Genomic DNA, 20,162 nt, shown 5'->3' with positions numbered 1-20,162 from the left:
ATCTAACTGGCAGAGACCGGCCACCTGAGGAAGAGGACTGCGATTGGACATCAGGAGTTTCTGATTGGATTTAAGGCAGCTAACTCCCAAGTTTCTTGCTGGTGATTTTTCCAGACTGTGGCTTCTGGTTTCCAGTTTGGTTCCTGCCTTCCTAAAGCTAAGTTTTCTCTGCTATTGTTCATATGAGTTTTTACTGGTTTACTTAGTTTTTGTGTTCAGCCAGCCCTGGCTGGGACTGGGCTGAATCCCCATTTTGTCTCTGATCAGTTGATCTCTTTTGCTCTGTCTTCAGAATATACCTGAGTGCTGATATAGTGTTTTGAAGTCTAGCGACTTCAGGGCCTTTTTCTATCAGACGTGTTGGACATTTTTTTTGGCAGGGTTTTTTGCGTGATTGCAGACAGCAGCTTTTCTTTCCTGGCCTTTCTATTTAGTGAGGGCCCCATCGTTTTCTCAGCCTATCTTTCTATCTGTGTCTGTGTTTTCATCTTGTTTCACCGACAATACATGTTGGGGGCTGTCTATTGCTTTGGGGTCTGCTCTGGGGCAGTTTAGATTTTCCCTTTCTTTCTTTAGGCTTATTTAGTTCTCCGGCAGTGACGAGGCGTCTAGGACCACCGTAGGCACGCTCCACGGCTACTGCTAGTTGTTGTGGATAGGATCAGGGGTCTGCAATCCGCTAGTTACCAACCTCTCCACCTTTCTGGGCTTAGCTTGCTTTTTTGTTTTTTCCTCGGTGACTCATTCATAACAGCGGCCCCTTTTGTGATGTCATTAGCCCAAAGCTATAAGGCATTGTCCCTTAAACCTTCAGCATTCCTGCCAGAGATCTCATGCCAAGAGGTTCTCAGATGAGTGGAGACATGTGGCTGGCTGCCCCTCCCCCCCACATGGTTAGCCTAAGACCATCTAAGCAGATGTAAGAGTTAATTTCTATTTTTAAACCCGTTTATTTTATATTATGTGGTGTAGTAAACACTGAGTCCGCTAGGGGGCGCTGTGTGGATGTCCCAGGAGAAAGGATGAATGGCAGAATACTGAATGGCCATTATGTATCTCAAAGTGGGTGGCTTTGGGATGGAGACGTAAGTGTTTATCAGCAGTGATACTGCTGAGGTGTTGTTTCAATGTGTAAGGGAGAAGTCTCCAGGTAACTAGAGAGATGGGCGATCCTGGTTACCTACAAACCCACCCAGGGGGTGTGTTTAAAGCACTATTGTAAAGAGTGTGTAAAGGCTTGAAGGACCTGTGATGAGGTCAGTCATGTGACCCGGTGGGCGTGGCTATGGACCATATAATGTGGCCAGGGTAGGTCACATGGGGGTGAATGCTGGGACCTGGTTGGTCCAGTGTGGAAGGTCCTGCTGAGATGGGGCTTCCTGCCTGACAGCACGTGTGGACGCTGTGTTTAATGGCTGCAAGTGCCTGAGAGTTCCCTGGAGGGAATGAATGTCTGCAGTATGGAGAAGCAGCCATGAGAGAACCCTGACGGGGTGAGATATAACTGTGAGGCTGAAAAGCCTGCGTATTGGACATTGCTAACAGAGTGAAGCTCTGTCATGGACGCTATGCCGTTTATATATTGCTGGTCATAGTTTATGATGTTTAATAAACCGCATGGACCGTTCTGAGTTTATGGAAAACCTGTGCCGGATCTGATTTTGTGGCTGCCAAGCGAGTGATCACCTACTTAAATGACAGCGCTACCTCACAATTTGCATTGTACATATCTAATGTCTCAACTTTGTAAGATCTTTTATCTCTGTAATCACTGCCCGCCTTTTGGGGAATAAATTTTAACTTTATTAGTCTGTCTTCATGCTCTAAGACAAATTTAAGTGCCTTTAAGATAATTACGCTACTGAATCGGGTTGGCTTCGAACCCCTCTTTTAAGTTTATAAATTAATAAGAAAAAATCTGGAGCTGGTGGCGGCGAAATGTGGTCTGGGTCCCAGGTACTGCTGGCTGTGATGGAAAGGGATTTTATAAGCTAACTGGGTGGCTGCGGCCAGAGCATTTTATAATTCCCTCACTGCAGCGTGCCGGGTGGGCAGACCTCATTGAGGCAGCCGGCCGGCGACCAATTATCCCAGTTGTAGTTCCCTGACTGACCTGAGGGTAAGGGGGGTGCCGGAGAGCTGCGAGTTCCAAAGTGGAACTGAAAAGTTTCATGAAGTATTGTTGGCAGTGGTAGGACACCCAAAATAACCCCCCTGCGATAAATTGTTAGGGCAAGACTAGCTTGCTGTTTTATCACATGGTGCCAGCGGTGGGATAACTAAGATAAGCCCCCCTGTGCCTGTGATAGCCATGTGTTGGCAGTACATTGCGTCCTTCCGTTTGTGACATACCGGTGTCAGTGGCGGGATTGTGACACAGGGACCAGGATATTCAGCCTCCTGGAGGGCGGACAGAGAAGTACTAGGCTAAGTACAGAGACAGGGCTAGGACAAGGCACAGAGACCAGGATATTCTGCCTCCTGGAGGGCAGACAGAGAATACGAAGCAAGGCAAGGGGAAAACCTCCAGAGAAGGATATACACAGGAGAGGACCTGGCAGGCTCAGTAGCAAGATACTAACTGAGTTTAGACATTGCTCAGGCAAGGTTTCAGTGGGTGGCGCAGCCCTAAATAGTAGAGGGCTCTTGGTAATTGGTCAGGGACACATTAGCCAGGTGCATCCAGACTCCATAAGAACTAGAGAGTTCAGGTGCCGCCCCCCTAAACACACAGTCAGGAAACATGAACACAGCAAACAGGAGATAAGAGGGACAGAGCATGGAGCTGGCAGTATACAGAAATCACAGCATGGCCTGGAGCAGTGAGCAAGTTGGTGAGTGGGGAATGGGAGGCCATGCAGCGATGCCAGCAGAGTTGTTACATTTACCTCTCTCACATGACTCTTCTCCCACGATTGCTCAGTTTGGCAGGATGGCCAGGTCTAGGAAGACTTCTGGTGGTCTCAAACTTCTTCCATTTAAGGATTATGGAGGCCACTGTGCTCTTTTGAACCTCGAGTACTGCAGAAATTCTTTAGTACCCTTGGCCACATCTGTGCCTTGCCACAGTTCTGTCTCTGAGCTCCTTGGCCAGTTCCTTTGACCTCATGATTCTCATTTGGTCTGACATGCACTTTGAGCTGTGAGGTCTTAAATAGACAGGTGTGTGCCTTTACAAATCAAGTCCTATCAGTTTAAACACAGATGGACTCCAATGAAGGAGTAGAACCATCTCAAGGAGGATCACAAGGAAATGGACAGCATGTGACTTAAATATGAGTGTCTGAGCAAAGGGTCTGAATACTTATGACCATGTGATTTTTCTTTTTTAATACATTTGGAAAAAAACTCTACATTTCTGTTTTTTTTCAGTCAAGATGAGGGTGCAGAGTGTACATTAACCCCTTCCTGACATGAGACGTACTATCCCGTCCATGGGACCCGGGCCCCTATGCCCATGGACGGGATAGTACGTCTAGCGCGATCAGCGGCGCCCACGTGGTGAGCGCCGCTGATCGCGGCCGGGTGTCAGCTGATTATCACAGCTGACACCCGGCACAATGTGTCAGGGGCGGTCACGGACCGCCCCCGACACGATAACCCCTTGCACACCGCGATCAAACATGATCGCGGTGTACCGGGGGTTAAAGGGAAGCATCGGCAGGGAGGGGGCTCCCTCCGTGCTTCCCTGAGCCCCCCACGGCAGCGCAATGTGCAGCGCTGCTGCGGGGGGGCTCCTTTCCTCCAGGCCCCTGAATCCAAGATGGCGACGGGGGCCTTCGGGTGCCTGAGGAAGCTGGCTTCCTCAGTGCCTGCAAAGCGCAGGCATGAGGAAGCCTTCTGCAGTGCCTGTGTCAGATCGCTGATCTGTCACAGTGATCTGTGATGTGACAGATCAGCGATATGTCACAGGACAGTGATGTCCCACCTGGGACTATTTAATAAAGTAAAAAAAAAATAAAAAAAAGTGTTAAAATAATTTAAAAAAAATCGCCAAATAAATTAGAAAAAAAAATAAAAATATTCCCCCAATAAATCCATTTTTTGGAAATAATAAAAAAAAAAACAATAAAAGTACACATATTAGGTATCGCCGCGTCCGTAATGACCCGCCCTATAAAACTGTCCCATTAGTTAACCCCTTTAGCGAACCCCTTAAAAAATAAAAATAAAAAACGAAGCAAAAAATAATGATTTATTATCATACCGCCAAACAAAAAGTGTAATAACGCGCGATCAAAAAGACGCATATAAATATCCATGGTACCGCTGAAAACGTCATCTTGTCCCGCAAAAAACGAGCTGCCACACAGCATCATCAGCGAAAAAATAAAAAAGTTATAGCTCGCAGAATAAAGCGATGCAAAAATAATTATTTTTTATATAAAATAGTTTTCATTGCATAAAACCGACAAAAACATAAAAAAATGACATAAATGAGGTATCGCTGTAACCGTACTGACCCAAAGAATAAAACCGCTTTATCAATTTTACCGCACGCGGAACGGTGTAAACGCACCCCCCCAAAAGAAATTCATGAAACGCTGGTTTTTGTTCATTCTGTGTCCCAAAAATAGGAATAAAAAGCGATCAAAAAATGTCACGTGCCCGAAAATGGTACCAATAAAAACGTCAACTCGTCCCTCAAAAAATAAGACCTCACATGACTCGGTGGGTCAAAATACGGAAAAATTATAGCTCTCAATATGTGGTGATACAAAAACTATTTTTACAATAAAAAGCGTCTTTTAGCGTGCGACAGCTGCCAAATATAAAAACCGCCATAAATAGTAAATCAAACCCCCCGTCATCACCCCCTTAGTTAGGGAAAAATAATAAAATTTAAAAAAAAGTATTTATCTCCATTTTCCCGTTAGGGTTAGGGTTAGGGCTAGGGTTAGGGTTAGGGTTAGGGTTAGGGCTAGGGTTAGGGCTAGGGTTAGGGCTAGGGTTAGGGCTCAGATTAGGGTTAGGGGTGTGTTGGGGTTAGGGTTGGAGTTATAATTGGGGGGTTTCCACTGTTTGGGCACATCAGGGGCTCTCCAAATGCAACATGGCGTCTGATCTCAATTCCAGCCAATTCTGAGTTGAAAAAGTCAAATGTTGCTCCTTCCCTTCCAAGTTCTGCCATGCGCCCAAACAGTGTTTTACCCCATATGTAGGGTATCAACCTACTCAGGACAAATTGCAAAACAATTTTTGGGGTCCAATTTCTCCTGTTACCCTTAGGAAAATAAAAAATTGGGGGCAAAAATATCATTTTTGTGGAAAAAAATGATTTTTTTATTTTCACGTCCGAGTGTTATAAACTTCTGTGAAGCACTTGGGGGTTCAAAGTGCTCACCACACATCTAGATAAGTTCCGTGGGGGGTCTAGTGTCCAAAATGGGGTCACTTGTGGGGAGTTTCAATAGTTTAGGTACATCAGGGGCTCTCCAAACGCACATGACACCCGCAGACCATTCCATCAAAGTCTGCATTCCAAAACGTCACTGCTTCCCTTCCGAGCCCCGACGTGTGTCCATACAGTAGTTTTCTCCCACATATGGGGTGTCAGCATACTCAGGCCAAATTGGACAACAACTTTTGGGGGTTCAATTTCTCCTGTTACCCTTGGGAAAATGAAAAAATTGGGGACTAATTGATCATATTTCTGGAAAAAATACGATTTTTTTATTTTCATGCCCTGGCATTATAAACTTCTGTGAAGCTCTTGGGGGTTCAAAATGCTCACCTCACATCTAGATAAGTTCCTTAGTGGGTCTAGTTTACAAAATGGTGTCATTTGTGGGGGGTTTCCACTGTTTAGGTACATTAGGGGCTCTCCAAAGGCAACATGACACCCGCAGACCATTCCATCAAAGTCTGCATTCCAAAACGTCACTACTTCCCTTCCGAGCCCCGACGTGTGCCCATACAGTAGTTTTCTCCCACATATGGGGTATCAGCATACTCAGGACAAATTGGACAACAACTTTTGGGGTCCAATTTCTCCTGGTACCTTTGGGAAAATAAAAAAATGGTGACTGAAAGATCATGTTTGTGGAAAAAATACGAATTTTTTATTTTCACGCCCGGGCGTTATAAACTTCTGTGAAGCCCATGGGGGTTCAAAGTGCTCACCACACATCTAGATAAGTTCCTTAGGGGGTCTAGTTTCCAAAATGGTGTCATCTGTGGGGGGTTTCCACTGTTTTGGTACGTCAGGAGTTTTCCAAACGCGACATGGTGTCCGATCTCAATTCCAGCCAAAAACGTCAAATGGCTCTGCTTCCCTTCCGAGCTCTGCCATGCGCCCAAATAGTGGTTTACCCCCACATGTGGGGTATCAGCGTACTCAGGACAAATTGCACAATAACTTTTAGGGTCCTGTTACCCTTGGAAAAATAAGAATTGAGGGTGAAAAGATCATTTTTGTGGAAAAAATATGATTTTTTAATTGTATGGCTTTATGTTATAAACTTCTGTGAAGCCCATGGGGGTTCAAAGTTCTCACCACACATCTAGATAAGTTCCTTAGGGGGTCTAGTTTCCAAAATGGTGTCATTTGTGGGGGGTTTCCACTGTTTTGGTACATCAGGGGTTTTCCAAACGCGACATGGTGTCCGATCTCAATTCCAGCCAAAAACATCAAATGGCGCTGCTTCCCTTCCGAGCTCTGCCATGCGCCCAAATAGTGGTTTACCCCCACATGTGGGGTATCAGCGTACTCAGGACAAATTGCACAATAACTTTTAGGGTCCTGTTACCCTTGGGAAAATAAAAATTGGGGTGAAAAGATCATTTTTGTGGAAAAAATATGATTTTTTAATTGTACCGCTGTACGTTATAAACTTCTGTAAAGCCCCTGTGGGTTCAAAGTCCTCACCACATATCTAGATAAGTTCCTTGGGGGGTCTAGTTTCCAAAATGGGGTCACTTGTAGGGGGTTTCCACTGTTTAGGTACATCAGGGACTCTCCAAACGTGACACAGCGTCCAATCTGAATTCCAGCCAATTTTGCATTGAAAAAGTCAAACGGCGCTCCTTCCATTCTGAGCTCTGCCATGCACCGAAACAGTAGTTCCCCCCCACATATCAGGTATCTGCGTACTCAGGACAAATTGCACAATAACTTTTGCAGTCCAATTTCTCCTGTTACCCTTGGTAAAATAAAAAAATTGAACCTGAAGTATTTTTTTTTATGAAAAAAAGTTAGATGTTCATTTTTTTTTTAAATATTCAAAAAAATTCCTGTGACGCACCTAAAGGGTTAATAAACTTCTTGAATGTGGTTTTGAGCACTTTAAGGGGTGCAGTTTTTAGAATGGTGTCACTTTTGGGTATTTTCTATCATATAGACCCCTCAAAGTGGCTTCAAATGTGATGTGGTCCTAAAAATAAAATGGTGTTGTAAAAATGAGAAATCGCTGGTCAACTTTTAACCCTTATAACTTCCTAACAAAAAAAAATGTTGGTTCCAAAATTGTGCTGATGTAAAGTAAACATGTGGGAAATGTTAGTTATCAAGTTTTTTGTGTGCCGTATCTCTGTGATTTAAGGGCATAAAAAAAATTCAAAGTTGGAAAATTGCGAAATTTTCTAAATTTTCGCCAAATTTCCGTTTTTCTCACAAATAAACGCAAGTTATTTGAATGAAATTTTACCACTAACATGAAGTACAATATGTCACGAGAAAACAATGTCAGAATCACCAGGATCCATGAAAGTGTTCCAGAGTTATGACCTCATAAAGGTACAGTGGTCAGAATTGTAAAAATTGGCCCGGTCATGAACGTGCAAACCACCCTTGGGGGTGAAGGGGTTAATGAGAAAAAAATGAACATTTTTGAATTTACCAAATGGCTGCAGTGAAACAAAGAGTGAAAAATTTAAAGGGATCTAAAGGGTTCTGAATACTTTCCGTACCCACTGTACTACAAAAACCAAGTTAGAAGAGCCAACAGATCTGCTCTAAGAACCAAACTTAATATGGTCAAAACAGAATTAATCATCTTTCCCCCATCTCACGTGACCCACCCAATGGACCTATCCATTAAAGTAAACGGCTGCCCACTCTCTTCATTCCCACAAGTTCGCTGCCTTGGGGTTATCCTTGACACTGATCTCTCTTTCAAACCACATATCCAAGCCGTAACAAAAATTCTTAATAAATATAATTCTGGATTAATTATTCAACGGCTCATATACAAAAAAACCAATCCTTAAAAGATACTTTATTGACCAATCATTAAAAAGTTTTCAAAACTTCAAAAAACAGGCAAACAAAAATAGGCTTATTGCTGATTTTCAAGATCCAGCCACAAACACTAGAGAGTCGTTCCAATGTCAGGTAGAGGGTCACAAACCTATTTGTCCCTATAGGGCCCTATATCTCTCTCCTACCTGACAGCGGAGGTTGGCACCCTCTTGATACGCAAATGGCGCCCCCGCTCCTCGGCGGCTCTCCCTAATCACCCTGTTGACTCCTACTCCTATGTAAATAAAATCAGCTTGAAGTACAACAGATGGCCGGGGACAAAACTCTAATAGATAATAACCCCATGCCACAAACCACCAAGACAAAAATGTAAGGAATAGTAACTGGAAAAAACTCTAATTTTTGGCAGATTTGTAAACATTTGCTTTGGGAGGAAAAGGGGTCTAAATAACCCTGTTTAGGTGTCTCCCTGCCTGACAGCGGAGCTTTTACACCCTACGTTACTCTGGTGCCCTCGCTCCACGTGGGCTGACCCTTACTGACCCCTACACTTCTCACCCAGAAAGAGGAAAGAGGGTGTCAGAACATATGGCCAAGGGAGACAGGGGTAATAACTTAGAATTATCCCTGAAAAAATCCCCCCCAAAGACAAAAAATGTTTTAATAATAATAGAAAAATGTATCTGCAAACCGATGTATACAGTGTACGGGATAATAGTGCATTAGCAAAGGCAGTTGCAAGTAAAGGGGGTAAGATATCAATCAGAGCACATACAGACTCATTTAAATGTTCTTAAGCAGCATTAATGTACATTTCTCACATCACAGAACGCTGCTATTACCTCTAATCCCCAGCAACACATTTTTCATATTGCATCATGCCCAAAACAATGAGCCATTGAGGTGATTCTTCAGTGGCCATGAGCTAAGTTCTTACATATTTGTTAATTTGCTGATTTTTTTTTTTTTTTTTTTTTTTTGGGGACAGTGCAATTTTGAGCCTGTATACATCGGTTTGCAGATACATTTTTCTATTATTATTAAAACATTTTTTGTCTTTGGGGGGGATTTTTTCAGGGATAATTCTAAGTTATTACCCCTGTCTCCCTTGGCCATATGTTCTGACACCCTCTTTCCTCTTTTTGGGTGAGAAGTGTAGGGGTCAGTAAGGGTCAGCCCACGTGGAGCGGGGGCACCAGAGTAACGTAGGGTGTAAAAGCTCCGCTGTCAGGCAGGGAGACACCTAAATAGGGTTATTTAGACCCCTTTTCCTCCCAAAGCAAATGTTTACAAATCTGCCAAAAATTAGAGTTTTTTCCAGTTACTATTCCTTACATTTTTTTCTTGGTGGTTTGTGGCATGGGGTTATTATCTATTCTATTTTTGTCCCCGGCCATCTGTTGTACTCCAAGCTGATGTTATTTACATAGGAGTCAACAGGGTGATTAGGGAGAGCCGCCGAGGAGCGGGGCGCCATTTGCGTATCAAGATGGTGCCAACCTCCGCTGTCAGGTAGGAGAGAGATATAGGGCCCTATAGGGACAAATAGGTTTGTGACCCTCTACCTGACATTGGAACGACTCTCTAGTGTTTGTGGCTGGATCTTGAAAATCAGCAATAAGCCTAATTTTGTTTGCCTGTTTTTTGAAGTTTTGAAAACTTTTTAATGATTGGTCAATAAAGTATCTTTTAAGGATTGATTTTTTTCACATATCCAAGCCCTTTCCACTTCCTGCCGACTTCAACTCAAAAATATTTCACGGATCCGTACATTCCTCAAATAAGAATCTGCAAAAACCCTAGTTCATGCCCTCATCATCTCCCGCCTTGACTACTGCAAACTCCTGCTCTGTGGCCTCCCCTCTAACACTCTCGCACCCCTCCAATCTATTCTAAACTCTGCTGCCCGACTAATCAACCTGTCCCCCCGCTATTCCCCGGCCTCTCCCCTCTGTCAATCCCTGAACTGGCTCCCCATTACCCAAAGACTCCAGTTCAAAACCCTAACCATGACATACAAAGCCATCCACAACCTGAGTCCTCCATACATCTGTGACCTCGTCTCCCGGTACTTACCTGCACGAAACCTCCGATCCTCACAAGATCTCCTTCTGTACTCCCCTCTTATCTCATCTTCCCGCAATGGCATACAAGACTTCTCCCGTGCATCCCCCTACTCTGGAACTCTCTACCACAACATATCAGACTCTCGCCTACTATGCAAACCTTCAAAAAGAACCTGAAGACCTACCTCTTTCGACAAGCTTACAACCTGCAGTAACCAACAATCCACCAAACCGCTGCACGACCAGCTCTACCTGCCTACTGTATCCTCACCCATCCCCTGTAGACTGTGAGCCCTTGCGGGCAGGGTCCTCTCTCATCCTGTACCAGTCGTGACTTGTATAAGATTACTGCACTTGTATGTATTATGTATACCCCTCCTCACATGTAAAGAGCCATGGAATAAATGGCGCTATAATAATAAATAATAATAATAATAACCATGTAACAATAACTAACTATATTTTTTGTGCACTCTTACCTTTTAGGTGATATGCAATATAGAGCAGGGCTGACCGTTTTACACTTAAAAATGGATACTTTGGCTTTAGACATCCCACATCATTTAATGCTTTTATTATAGCAGTGGCAGCTCCCTAGACAATAAAAAGTGAGAACAGAAATTTTACAAGTTCCTTAGACAAACACTTGAAGATAATGAGAGGTGTACTCAGAATGGCTGCGACCAGCAAATGATCCACTCTTCCTTTGCAATAATTTTGAGCTATATACCCCAGAATATTTGCAAGATTTGCTTAACCCTTCACCCCAAGCCTGTTTTCACCTTAACTGGACAAATTTTACAATTCTCACCAGCATTACTTTAGTAGGTAATAACTCTGCAACGCTTCAACATATCTCAGTGATTTTTATATAGTTTTCTCACGGCACATTGCATTTCATGCTTATCAGAAATTTTTGGTCAATATGACTTGCGACAAAAACAAGTGAACATTTCACAATTTTCCAACTTTTCATTTTTTTGCCCTTAACCCCTTAAGGACCAATCCACTTTGTAGGATAATGACCAGGCCTTAATTTTGAAATCGGACCACTGAGACTTTATGTGGTTATAACTCTGGAATACTTCAACGGATTCCACTAATTCTGAGATTGTTTTTTCGTGACATATTGTACTTCATGTTTGTGGTAAAATTTCTTCGATATGACTTGCATTTATTTATGAAAATTCTGCAATTTCCAAACTTTTAATTTTTGTACCCTTAAATCAGAGAGATATGTCACACAAAATAGTTAATAAATAACATTTCCCACATGTCAACTTTACATCAGCAGAATTTTGGAAACATAATTTTTTTTGTTAGGAACTTATAAGGGTTAAAAGTTGACCAGCGATTTCTCATTTTTACAACAAAATTTACAAAACCATTTTTTTTAGGGACCACATCACATTTGAAGTGAGTTTGGGGGGTCAATATAACAGAAAATACCCAAAAGTGACACCATTCTAAAAACTGCACCCCTCAAGGTGTTCAAAACCACATTCAAGAAGTTAATTAACCCTTTAGGTACTTCACAAGTATTGAATTAATGTGGAAGGAAAAAATGAACATTTAACTTTTTTTCCCAAAAGTTTTTCTTCGGACACAATTTTTTTTATTTTGTCAAGGGTATCAGGAGAAAATGAACCACAATATTTGTTGTGCACTTTCTCCGATACACCGATGTGTGGAGGAAGACAAATCTTTAGGCGCACGGCAGTGGTCAGAAGGGAAGGAGCTTCATTTGAAATTTTGAATGTCAAATTGGCTGGAATCGAGAGTGGATGCCATGTCGCGTTTGGAGAGCCCCTGATGTATCTAAACAGTGGAAATCCCCCATAAGTGACCCTATTTTGGAAACTAGACCCCCCAAGGAACCTATCTAAATGTGTGGTGAGCACTTTGAACCCCCAAGGGCTTCACAGAAGGTTATAACGTATACTCATAACACTAATAAATCATATTTTTTCCCAAAAAATGATCTTTTCACCCCCAATTTTTATTTTCCCAAGGGTAACAGGACCCCAAAAGTTATTGTGCAATTTGTCCTGAGTACGCTGGTACCCCATATGTGGGGGTAAACCACTGTTTGGGCGCATGGCAGAGCTCGGGAGGGAAGGAGCGCCATTTGAATCTTTTTTTACTGGAATTGAGATCGGACGCCATGTCGCATTTGGAGAGCCACTGATGTGCCTAAACAGTGGAAACCCCCCATAAGTAACCCCATTTTGGAAACTATACTCCCCAAGGAACTTATCTAGATGTGTGGTGAGAGCTCTGAACCCCCAAAGGCTTCACAGAAGTTTATAACATAGAGCTATAAAATTAAAAAATCATATTTTTTCCACAAAAATGATCTTTTCATCCCTAATTTTTATTTTCCCAAGGGTAACAGGACCCCAAAAGTTATTGTGCAATTTGTCCTGAGTATGCTGATACCCCATATGTGGCGGTAAACCAGTGTGTGGGTGCATGGCAGAGCTCGGAAGGGAAGGAGCGCCGTTTGACTTTTTCAACACAAAATTGGCTGGAATTGAGATCGGACGCCGTGTCGCGTTTGGAGAGCCCCTGATGTGCCTAAACAGTGGAAAACCCCCACATGTGACACCATTTTGGAAACTAGACCCTCCAAGGAGCTTACCTAGATGTATGGTGTGCACTTTGAACCCCCAAGTGCTTCACAGAAGTTTATAACGTAGAGCCGTGAAAATAAAAAAAATCATATTTTTTTCCATAAAAATGATCTCTTTGCCACCAAATTTATATTTTCACAAGGGTAACAGGAGAAATAGGACCCCAAAAGTTGTTGTGCAATTTGTCCTGAGTACGCTGATACCTCATACGTGGGGGTAAACCACTGTGATCGCCTTACTGCAATCTTTGGGAGGCAGAATGAACAAATCCACAAAAGGTGAAGAATTGGTTTTATTTTTTATGCCGTTCCTCGGGCGGTATTAGTGATTAGGCGACTTTATTCTTCGGGTTGGTGCGATTACAGCGATACCAGATTTACATCCTTTTTTCTTGTTTAGCTTCTGTCACACTAAAAGACACTTTTTGAATTTTTTGTAAGAAATTTTTGCATTACTGCATTTTGAGAGCTATAATTTTTCCATATTTCGGCCGTCAGTCATGTGCGGGTGTGTTTTTTGTGGGATGAGCTGATGTTTTTATTGGTACCATTTTCAGGCACATAACGTTTTTTGATCGCTTTATATTCTGATTTTTGTGGCGGCAGAATGAGGCATCACATACTGAATAAAAAAAAAAACCCGCTTCTGCGCCTGCGCAGTAGCAGCTATCGGTGTATATATAGGCGATCGCCGACATCTGCAAATATGCATGAGTGGGTGGCGCCATCTTGGAGGAGGACTTTCTTTTTTCTTCTCCGCCGGCGCCTGCACAACAGCAGCTATCGGATCTCTATACAAACAGATAGCTGCTACTGCGCAGGCGCTGCGGGCGCCATTTTCAAAATGACTTTTTTTTTCCTTGCTCAAGTAAATCTGCAAAAGGGATTAAGTGCACAGTAACCAGGAGATTATGTTGCAGTGCAGGTGCCATGGTATTCATTATGCAAACTAGGGGGCAGGTGAGTGAGGGTTCAGTGACCTGTCAGCAGTCTGCAATTATGAATATACTAGCTGAAGAGCCCAGCGCTGCCTCGGCATAGTAACTAACTTCGGTTAGTTATAACAAATTATAATGATTATATATATAAAGCTGAGTGTATAGCCCCGCCCACTCTGCATAGCCACATTCACTATAATATCCCACATCATCCCGTCAGCCAGAGCTACCAGACTACTACCCCTAATATCCCATATCATCCCATCAAGCCACCGGACTACTGCCCGTAATATCCCACATCATCCCGTCAGCCAGAGCCACCGGACTACTAATATCCCACATCATCCCGTCAGCCAGAGCTACCAGACTACTAACCCCAAAATCCCACATCATCCCGTCAGCCAGAGCCACCGGACTACTACCCTTAATATCCCACATCATCCTGTCAGCCAGAGCCACCGGACAACTACCACTAATATCCCATATCATCCCGTCAGAGCCATCGGACTACTACCCCTAATATCCCACATCATTCCGTCAGAGCTACCGGACTACTACCCCTAATATCCCACATCATCCCATCAGCCAGAGCCACGGGAGGGGGGATTCATTTCTGTCATATGCTCTGTGCTCCTGTCTGGGGGGCAGACAATGGCTGGGAGCTTATGTTTCCGGGGATGCTAGATTTCTCCCACCATGTCAGTGTCTGCTGAGGTGTTGTCAAGTGGGAAAACTTGCTCATAGCAACCAATCACAGCTCAGCTTCTTTTAACCAGCTCTGGTTAAAAGAGAGATGCTTAGTGATTGGTTGCAAGGAAAACTGTTGCTCATAGCAACTGTGACAACAGCGGCCGTGGCCGCCGCCGTCCCACGGGCACCGCCCCCCCCACGGCTCTCACTTACCCGGCGGCGCGCGCGCGCTCCCTCCTCCCTCCTGCTCAGGCGCGTCTTCTCTTCCCGGCCTCCGGGCAGCTCCCCGCCTGCACATGCACACTAGGGCGCGGGCGCGCGCCAGTCATAATGTTTGACCCTGCGGTGGGTGGCGGACGATTAGCGGTTAGCCAATCGCCTGCCAGGAGGGGATATATCTGGCGTCTCCCATAAGGGGAGGACGCCTGGTTATTGTGTGAAGTCCTTGCACTAATTTGGCCGCCTATAGGGTCCTATAGGTTCTCCCTCTGTTCTATACTTGTCCCAGCCTTTCCGTCTCTGCCTGTCTGCCCTCCGTCCTGTCTGGTCCGTGTTTCCTTGTCTTCGGTTCTGATCCGCTCCTTGTGTCTGGCACTTTCCCTGTCCAGTTCCCTTGCCTGCCGTCTATCTGTCTTCCTCTTATCCTCTGGTACTGGTTGCTTTGTATATCACCTCGTCCCGTACTTTGGTCCCGGTGCGGCCTCTCAGCCCTGCCTGTGGTCTCTCCGGTCCTTCGAGCCGCCCCTCTTAGTTCCAGCTGTCGCGGTGTCTGATCTCCCGTGGGCCTGCCCCAAACGGTCCCTGTGTAGGGTCGGTTCCTCCTGGTGCGCTCGCCCCGGGGGCCTCAGTTCCGCGACCCAGAGGGTCCACTCTCGGACACTGCCGAAACCCCTGAAGCGTCACAGTATAACCAGGCCATGGACCCCGCTGGGGCCGCGGCCACTACGCAAAAGGAGTTACTTTTCCTCCCATGTTAGCCGGCCTCCAGCAGGGGCTCGCGCAGCAGCGCTACGCCCAGTCCCACATCTTAAATTACATGGCGCCCGTCGATGACCGTCTACTTTCCCTACAGTCCTCGGCGGCCGCCTCTGTCCAACCCCGGGATCCAGCATCTCACCCGCCACCTCACCTGGGAAAGCCCCCCAGGTATAGCGGGGATCCCAAGCTATGCCGGGGCTTCTTGAACCAGTGCAGACTGCACTTTGAGCTGTTACCCCAGCAATACCCCTCCGACCGTGCCAAGGTGGCGTTCATCGTGTCCCACCTTGAGGGGGAGGCTTTGGCCTGGGTGAATCCTTTGTGGGAGAGGGATGATCCTGTGGTCTCTAGGATTCAGAATTTTCTTGACATGTTCCGCAAGGTATTTGACGAGCCCGGGCGGTTGGCTTCTACTACTGTTTAACCTCCGTCAGGGTTCGCTCACTGTGGGGCAGTATGCCATCCGCTTCCGGACACTGTCTTTGGAACTTGGGTGGAATAATGAGGCCCTGGTGGGAGCTTTTTGGAGAGGTCTTTCTGGCAAAATAAAAGATGAGCTTGCCGGACGGGATACACCTACCACCCTGGAAGATCTCATATCCCTGGCCACTCGTATAGATCTCCTGTTTCTCGAACGTTCTTGGGAGGCCGCCAGAGAGAAGAGACCCTTTAGGCTCTATCAAGCCCCCATTCCACGTTCCTCCGCACCCTCTGCTAGTTCCGCCCCCGAGCCCATGCAAATAGACCGTGTTAGATTGTCTGAGCAACGGCGCAGGGAGAGAATGACACAGGGCCTTTGTCTGTATTGCAGCCGTGCCAATCATTTTCTGCGCACCTGTCCTGTGAGACCGGGAAACGCCTCCACCTAGGCCAGGTAAGAGAGGCCTCCCTAGGTGACTCTAATTCCTCTCTGCCCCTTACCATTTCGGCTTTAATTATTCTAGGTCAGGAGCGTAGATCTGTGGAGGCGTATGTGGACTCGGGTGCGGCTGGTAATTTCATTCGGCTTGAGGAGGTTGACAAGTTCCAGATTCCTGTGGTTACCTTGGAAAACCCGTGCGCAATTGCCTCTGTGGATGGCAGACCACTTCCAGAGCTCATCACCATGGTTACTGCCGAAGTTGAGTTTCAAGTGAGAGCTCTTCATCTGGAGAAGATAGCTTTCTACGTACTGCCCAATTTGTCCCACGCCGTCCTCCTTGGATTACCCTGGCTCAGATTGCATGAACCGGTTCTGGACTGGCACTCTGGGGAGATTCTGCGCTGGGGCCATATTTGCCAGGAACGCTGTCTGTTGTCGGTGGTCCGTTCTCATCCGCCACAGGAACCAGCCGATCTTTCGGGACTCCCGGCACCATATCACGCGTATGCCGACGTCTTCATTAAGAAGGAGGTGGATTCCTTGCTGCCACACCGGTTCTTTGACTGTCCCATTGAGTTGATTCCGGGAGCCACCCCCCCAGGGGGAGAACATACCCTTTGTCTCCAGCAGAGACCTCGGCCATGACAGAGTATATACAAGAAAACTTGGCCAAGGGTTTCATTCGGAAATCTTCGTCCCCTGCAGGCGCGGGTTTTTTCTTTGTCCGGAAGAAAGACGGATCCCTCAGGCCATGCATTGACTATCGAGGTCTGAACAATATCACCGTTAAAAATCGGTATCCTCTTCCGCTGATCCCAAAGCTCTTCGACTGGCTGAGAGGGGCCCGGGTCTTTACCAAACTGGACCTACGAGGAGCCTATAATTTGATCCGAATCCATGCTGGGGACGAGTGGAAGACGGCTTTCAATACTTGTGATCGCCATTATAAATATTTGATCATGCCGTTCGGACTCTGCAATGCCCCGACAGTGTTCCAGGAATTCGTCAATGAGGTTTTTTGGGATTTATTATACTCCTGCGTGGTGGTGTACTTGGATGACATTCTCGTCTTTTCATCCGATCTTTCCTCGCATCGAAGAAGCGTTCGCCTGGTCCTGCAACGTCTTCGGGAGAATCGTCTCTATGTGAAATTGGAGAAATGCCTGTTTGAACAAACCTCGTTGCCTTTCCTGGGTTACATCATTGCGGATTCTGGGCTGAAGATGGATCCCGAGAAACTCTCTGCTGTCCTCAAATGGCCTCGTCCTGTCGGTGTGAAGGCCATTCAGCGCTTCCTGGGATTTGCCAATTATTACCGCCAGTTTGTTCCTCACTTTTCCTCAGTGACCAAGCCCATCACGCTCTTGACCTGAAAAGGAACCAAATCGAACACCAAGGCAGATGTGCTCTCTAGGTCGTTGCAGTCACCAGAAATGGAGGAGGTTCCATCTTATATCATCGAGCCTGCAAAAGTTATTACCGTGGCTCCCGTGAGCCTCTCTACCCTTCCGCCAGAAGGGACCTTCGTTCCACAGAGCAAAAGACTGGAGGTGCTACGCTGGGGGCACTCGTCCAAAATCGCAGGACACGTTGGGACCAAGAAGACCCGCTTGCTTCTCTCCCACTACTATTGGTGGCCCTCTCTCCGCCAGGACGTGACGGATTTTGTAGAGTCCTGTACTACCTGTGCGCAGAACAAGGTGCCTAGGAATCTGTCCTCCGGTCTCCTTCATCCGCTACCTGTTCCAGAGGCGCCTTGGCAGCAAATTGCCTTCCTCTTCTGGGTGCACTACTATCCTCGTGGTAGTAGATCGCTTCTCCAAAATGGCCCATTTCATCCCATTATTCGGTTTGCCTTCGGCTCCTAAGTTGGCCGAGATCTTTATCCATCACATCTTCAAGCTGCATGGACTCCCTCAACGGATCGTGTCTGATCGGAGAGTTCAATTTACCTCTCGTTTCTGGAGAGCCCTCTGTCGGCACATGGGTACGTCTTTGGATTTCTCCTCCGCCTATCACCCTCAGACCAACGGCAAGTGGAACGGGTCAATCAAGTTCTGACGACTGTTCCAACGCCCACCAGGACAACTGGGTCTCACTTCTTCCTTGGGTGGAGTTTGCCCACAATAATCAACCTAATGAGTCCACCTCCAAGTCACCGTTTTTTGTGGTCTCAGGCCAAAACCCTGGCATCCCGCTGCCCATGTCCCCGTCTTCGGGGGTTCCCACGGCAGATGCTCTCGCCGCTAACTTCGCGCAAGTTTGGAAAGAAACCAGAGAAGCCCTCGTGAACTCCAGTGCCCGGATGAAAAAGCATGCGGACAAAAGACGAAGGGATCTTCTATCATACCATCCTGGTGACAAAATCTGATTTTCAACTAAACACACCCGTCTGAAAGTTCCCTCATACAAGTTGAGCCCCCGTTACATCGGGCCTTTTGAAGTACTTAGACGCATTAACAACGCTGCATACAAATTGAGGATGCCGGCTTCACTCCGAGTTCCTAACGCCTTCCATGTCTCGCTCCTTAAACCTATCATTCTTAACCGGTTCTGCCCTGCCCCTATCTCTTCCCCTCAGCCAATTGGGGATGATAACGTCTTTGAAGTTAAAGACATTTTGGCCATGAAAAAGGTCAGAGGAAGGACCTTCTTTCTTATCGATTGGAAGGGATTTGGTCCCGAGGAGAGATCCTGGGAGCCTCGGGAGAATGTAAATGCCCCGCATATTCTGAAAAAGTTTTTGGCCAATCTCAGAAGGGGGAGATGTAAGTAGGGGGGTACTGTGACAATAGCGGCCGTGGCCGCCGCCGTCCCAACGGCACCGGCTCCCCCCGCGGCTCTCACTTACCCGGCGGCGCGCGCACTCCCTCCTGCTCACGCGCGTCTTCTCTTCCCGGCCTCCGGGCATCTCCCCGCCTGCACATGCACACTAGGGCGCGGGCGCGCGCCCATCATGATGTTTAACCCTGCGGTGGGTGGCGGCCGATTAGCGGTTAGCCAATCGCCTGCCAGCAGGGGATATATCTGGCGTCTCCCATAAGGGGAGGACGCCTGGTTATTGTGTGAAGTCCTTGCACTAATTTGGCCACCTATAGGGTCCTATAGGTTCTCCCTCTGTTCTATACTTGTCCCAGCCTTTCCGTCTCTGCCTGTTCTCCCTGTCTGCCCTCCGTCCTGCCTGGTCCGTGTTTCCTAGTCTTCGGTTCTGATCCGCTCCTTGTGTCTGGCATTTTCCCTGTCCAGTTCCCTTGCCTGCCGTCTATCTGTCTTCCTCATATCCTCTGGTACTGGTTGCTTTGTATATCACCTCGTCCCGTACTTTGGTCCCGGTGCGGCCTCTCAGCCCTGCCTGTGGTCTCTCCGGTCCTTCGAGCCGCCCCTCTTGGTTCCAGCTGTCACGGTGTCTGATCTCCCGCGGGCCTGCCCCAAACGGTCCCTGTATAGGGGTCGGTTCCACCTGGTGCGCTCGCCCCGGGGGCCTCAGTTCCGCGACCCAGAGGGTCCACTCTCGGACTCTGCTGAAACCCCTGAAGCGTCACAGCAACCAATCACAGCTCAGCTGCTTTTGAACAGCTCTGGTGAAATGAAAGATGCTTCGTGATTGGTTGGTGATACACACATACATAAATACATTCAGTTTTATATATAGAGATAATCAGAGCACCACATACCCCATCCCCGTCTTAGAACATTAGCATAGCATTAACTCAAAACTGAAAATAAAGATTAAAAAACAGCCACAAGACAGATTTCATCGACCAAAGTATCATTGTAATCAGTATAACGGGGCCAA

General features: G+C 46.4%; 2 protein-coding genes across 5 annotated transcripts in view; both read right to left on the bottom strand.

The window, feature by feature from the left end:
* Positions 1-1,511, bottom strand: part of PPIL6 (peptidylprolyl isomerase like 6) — a 252,837-nt gene extending 251,326 nt beyond the window's left edge. The window contains exon 1 of the mRNA XM_073576038.1: positions 1,338-1,511. The gene's annotated coding sequence lies outside the window, so the exon portion shown is untranslated. The remainder of the gene's footprint in view (positions 1-1,337) is intronic.
* AK9 (adenylate kinase 9) overlaps positions 1-20,162 on the bottom strand; it is a 211,726-nt gene that overhangs the window by 9,116 nt on the left and 182,448 nt on the right. For 3 of the 4 annotated variants that reach the window (XM_073576028.1, XM_073576030.1, XM_073576029.1), the window contains one exon: positions 10,746-10,860. The exons of the other annotated variant lie outside the window; for it this stretch is intronic. In XM_073576028.1, the coding sequence (XP_073432129.1) occupies positions 10,746-10,860 (115 nt within the window). The remainder of the gene's footprint in view (positions 1-10,745; positions 10,861-20,162) is intronic. 4 annotated transcript variants of the gene reach the window in all.

This window comes from Dendrobates tinctorius, unplaced genomic scaffold, assembly GCF_039654945.1.
Source record: "Dendrobates tinctorius isolate UK_male_01 unplaced genomic scaffold, ASM3965494v1 ptg000046l, whole genome shotgun sequence".
Classification (NCBI taxonomy): domain Eukaryota; kingdom Metazoa; phylum Chordata; class Amphibia; order Anura; family Dendrobatidae; genus Dendrobates; species Dendrobates tinctorius.
This window is presented reverse-complemented; position numbering and strand designations above follow the sequence as displayed.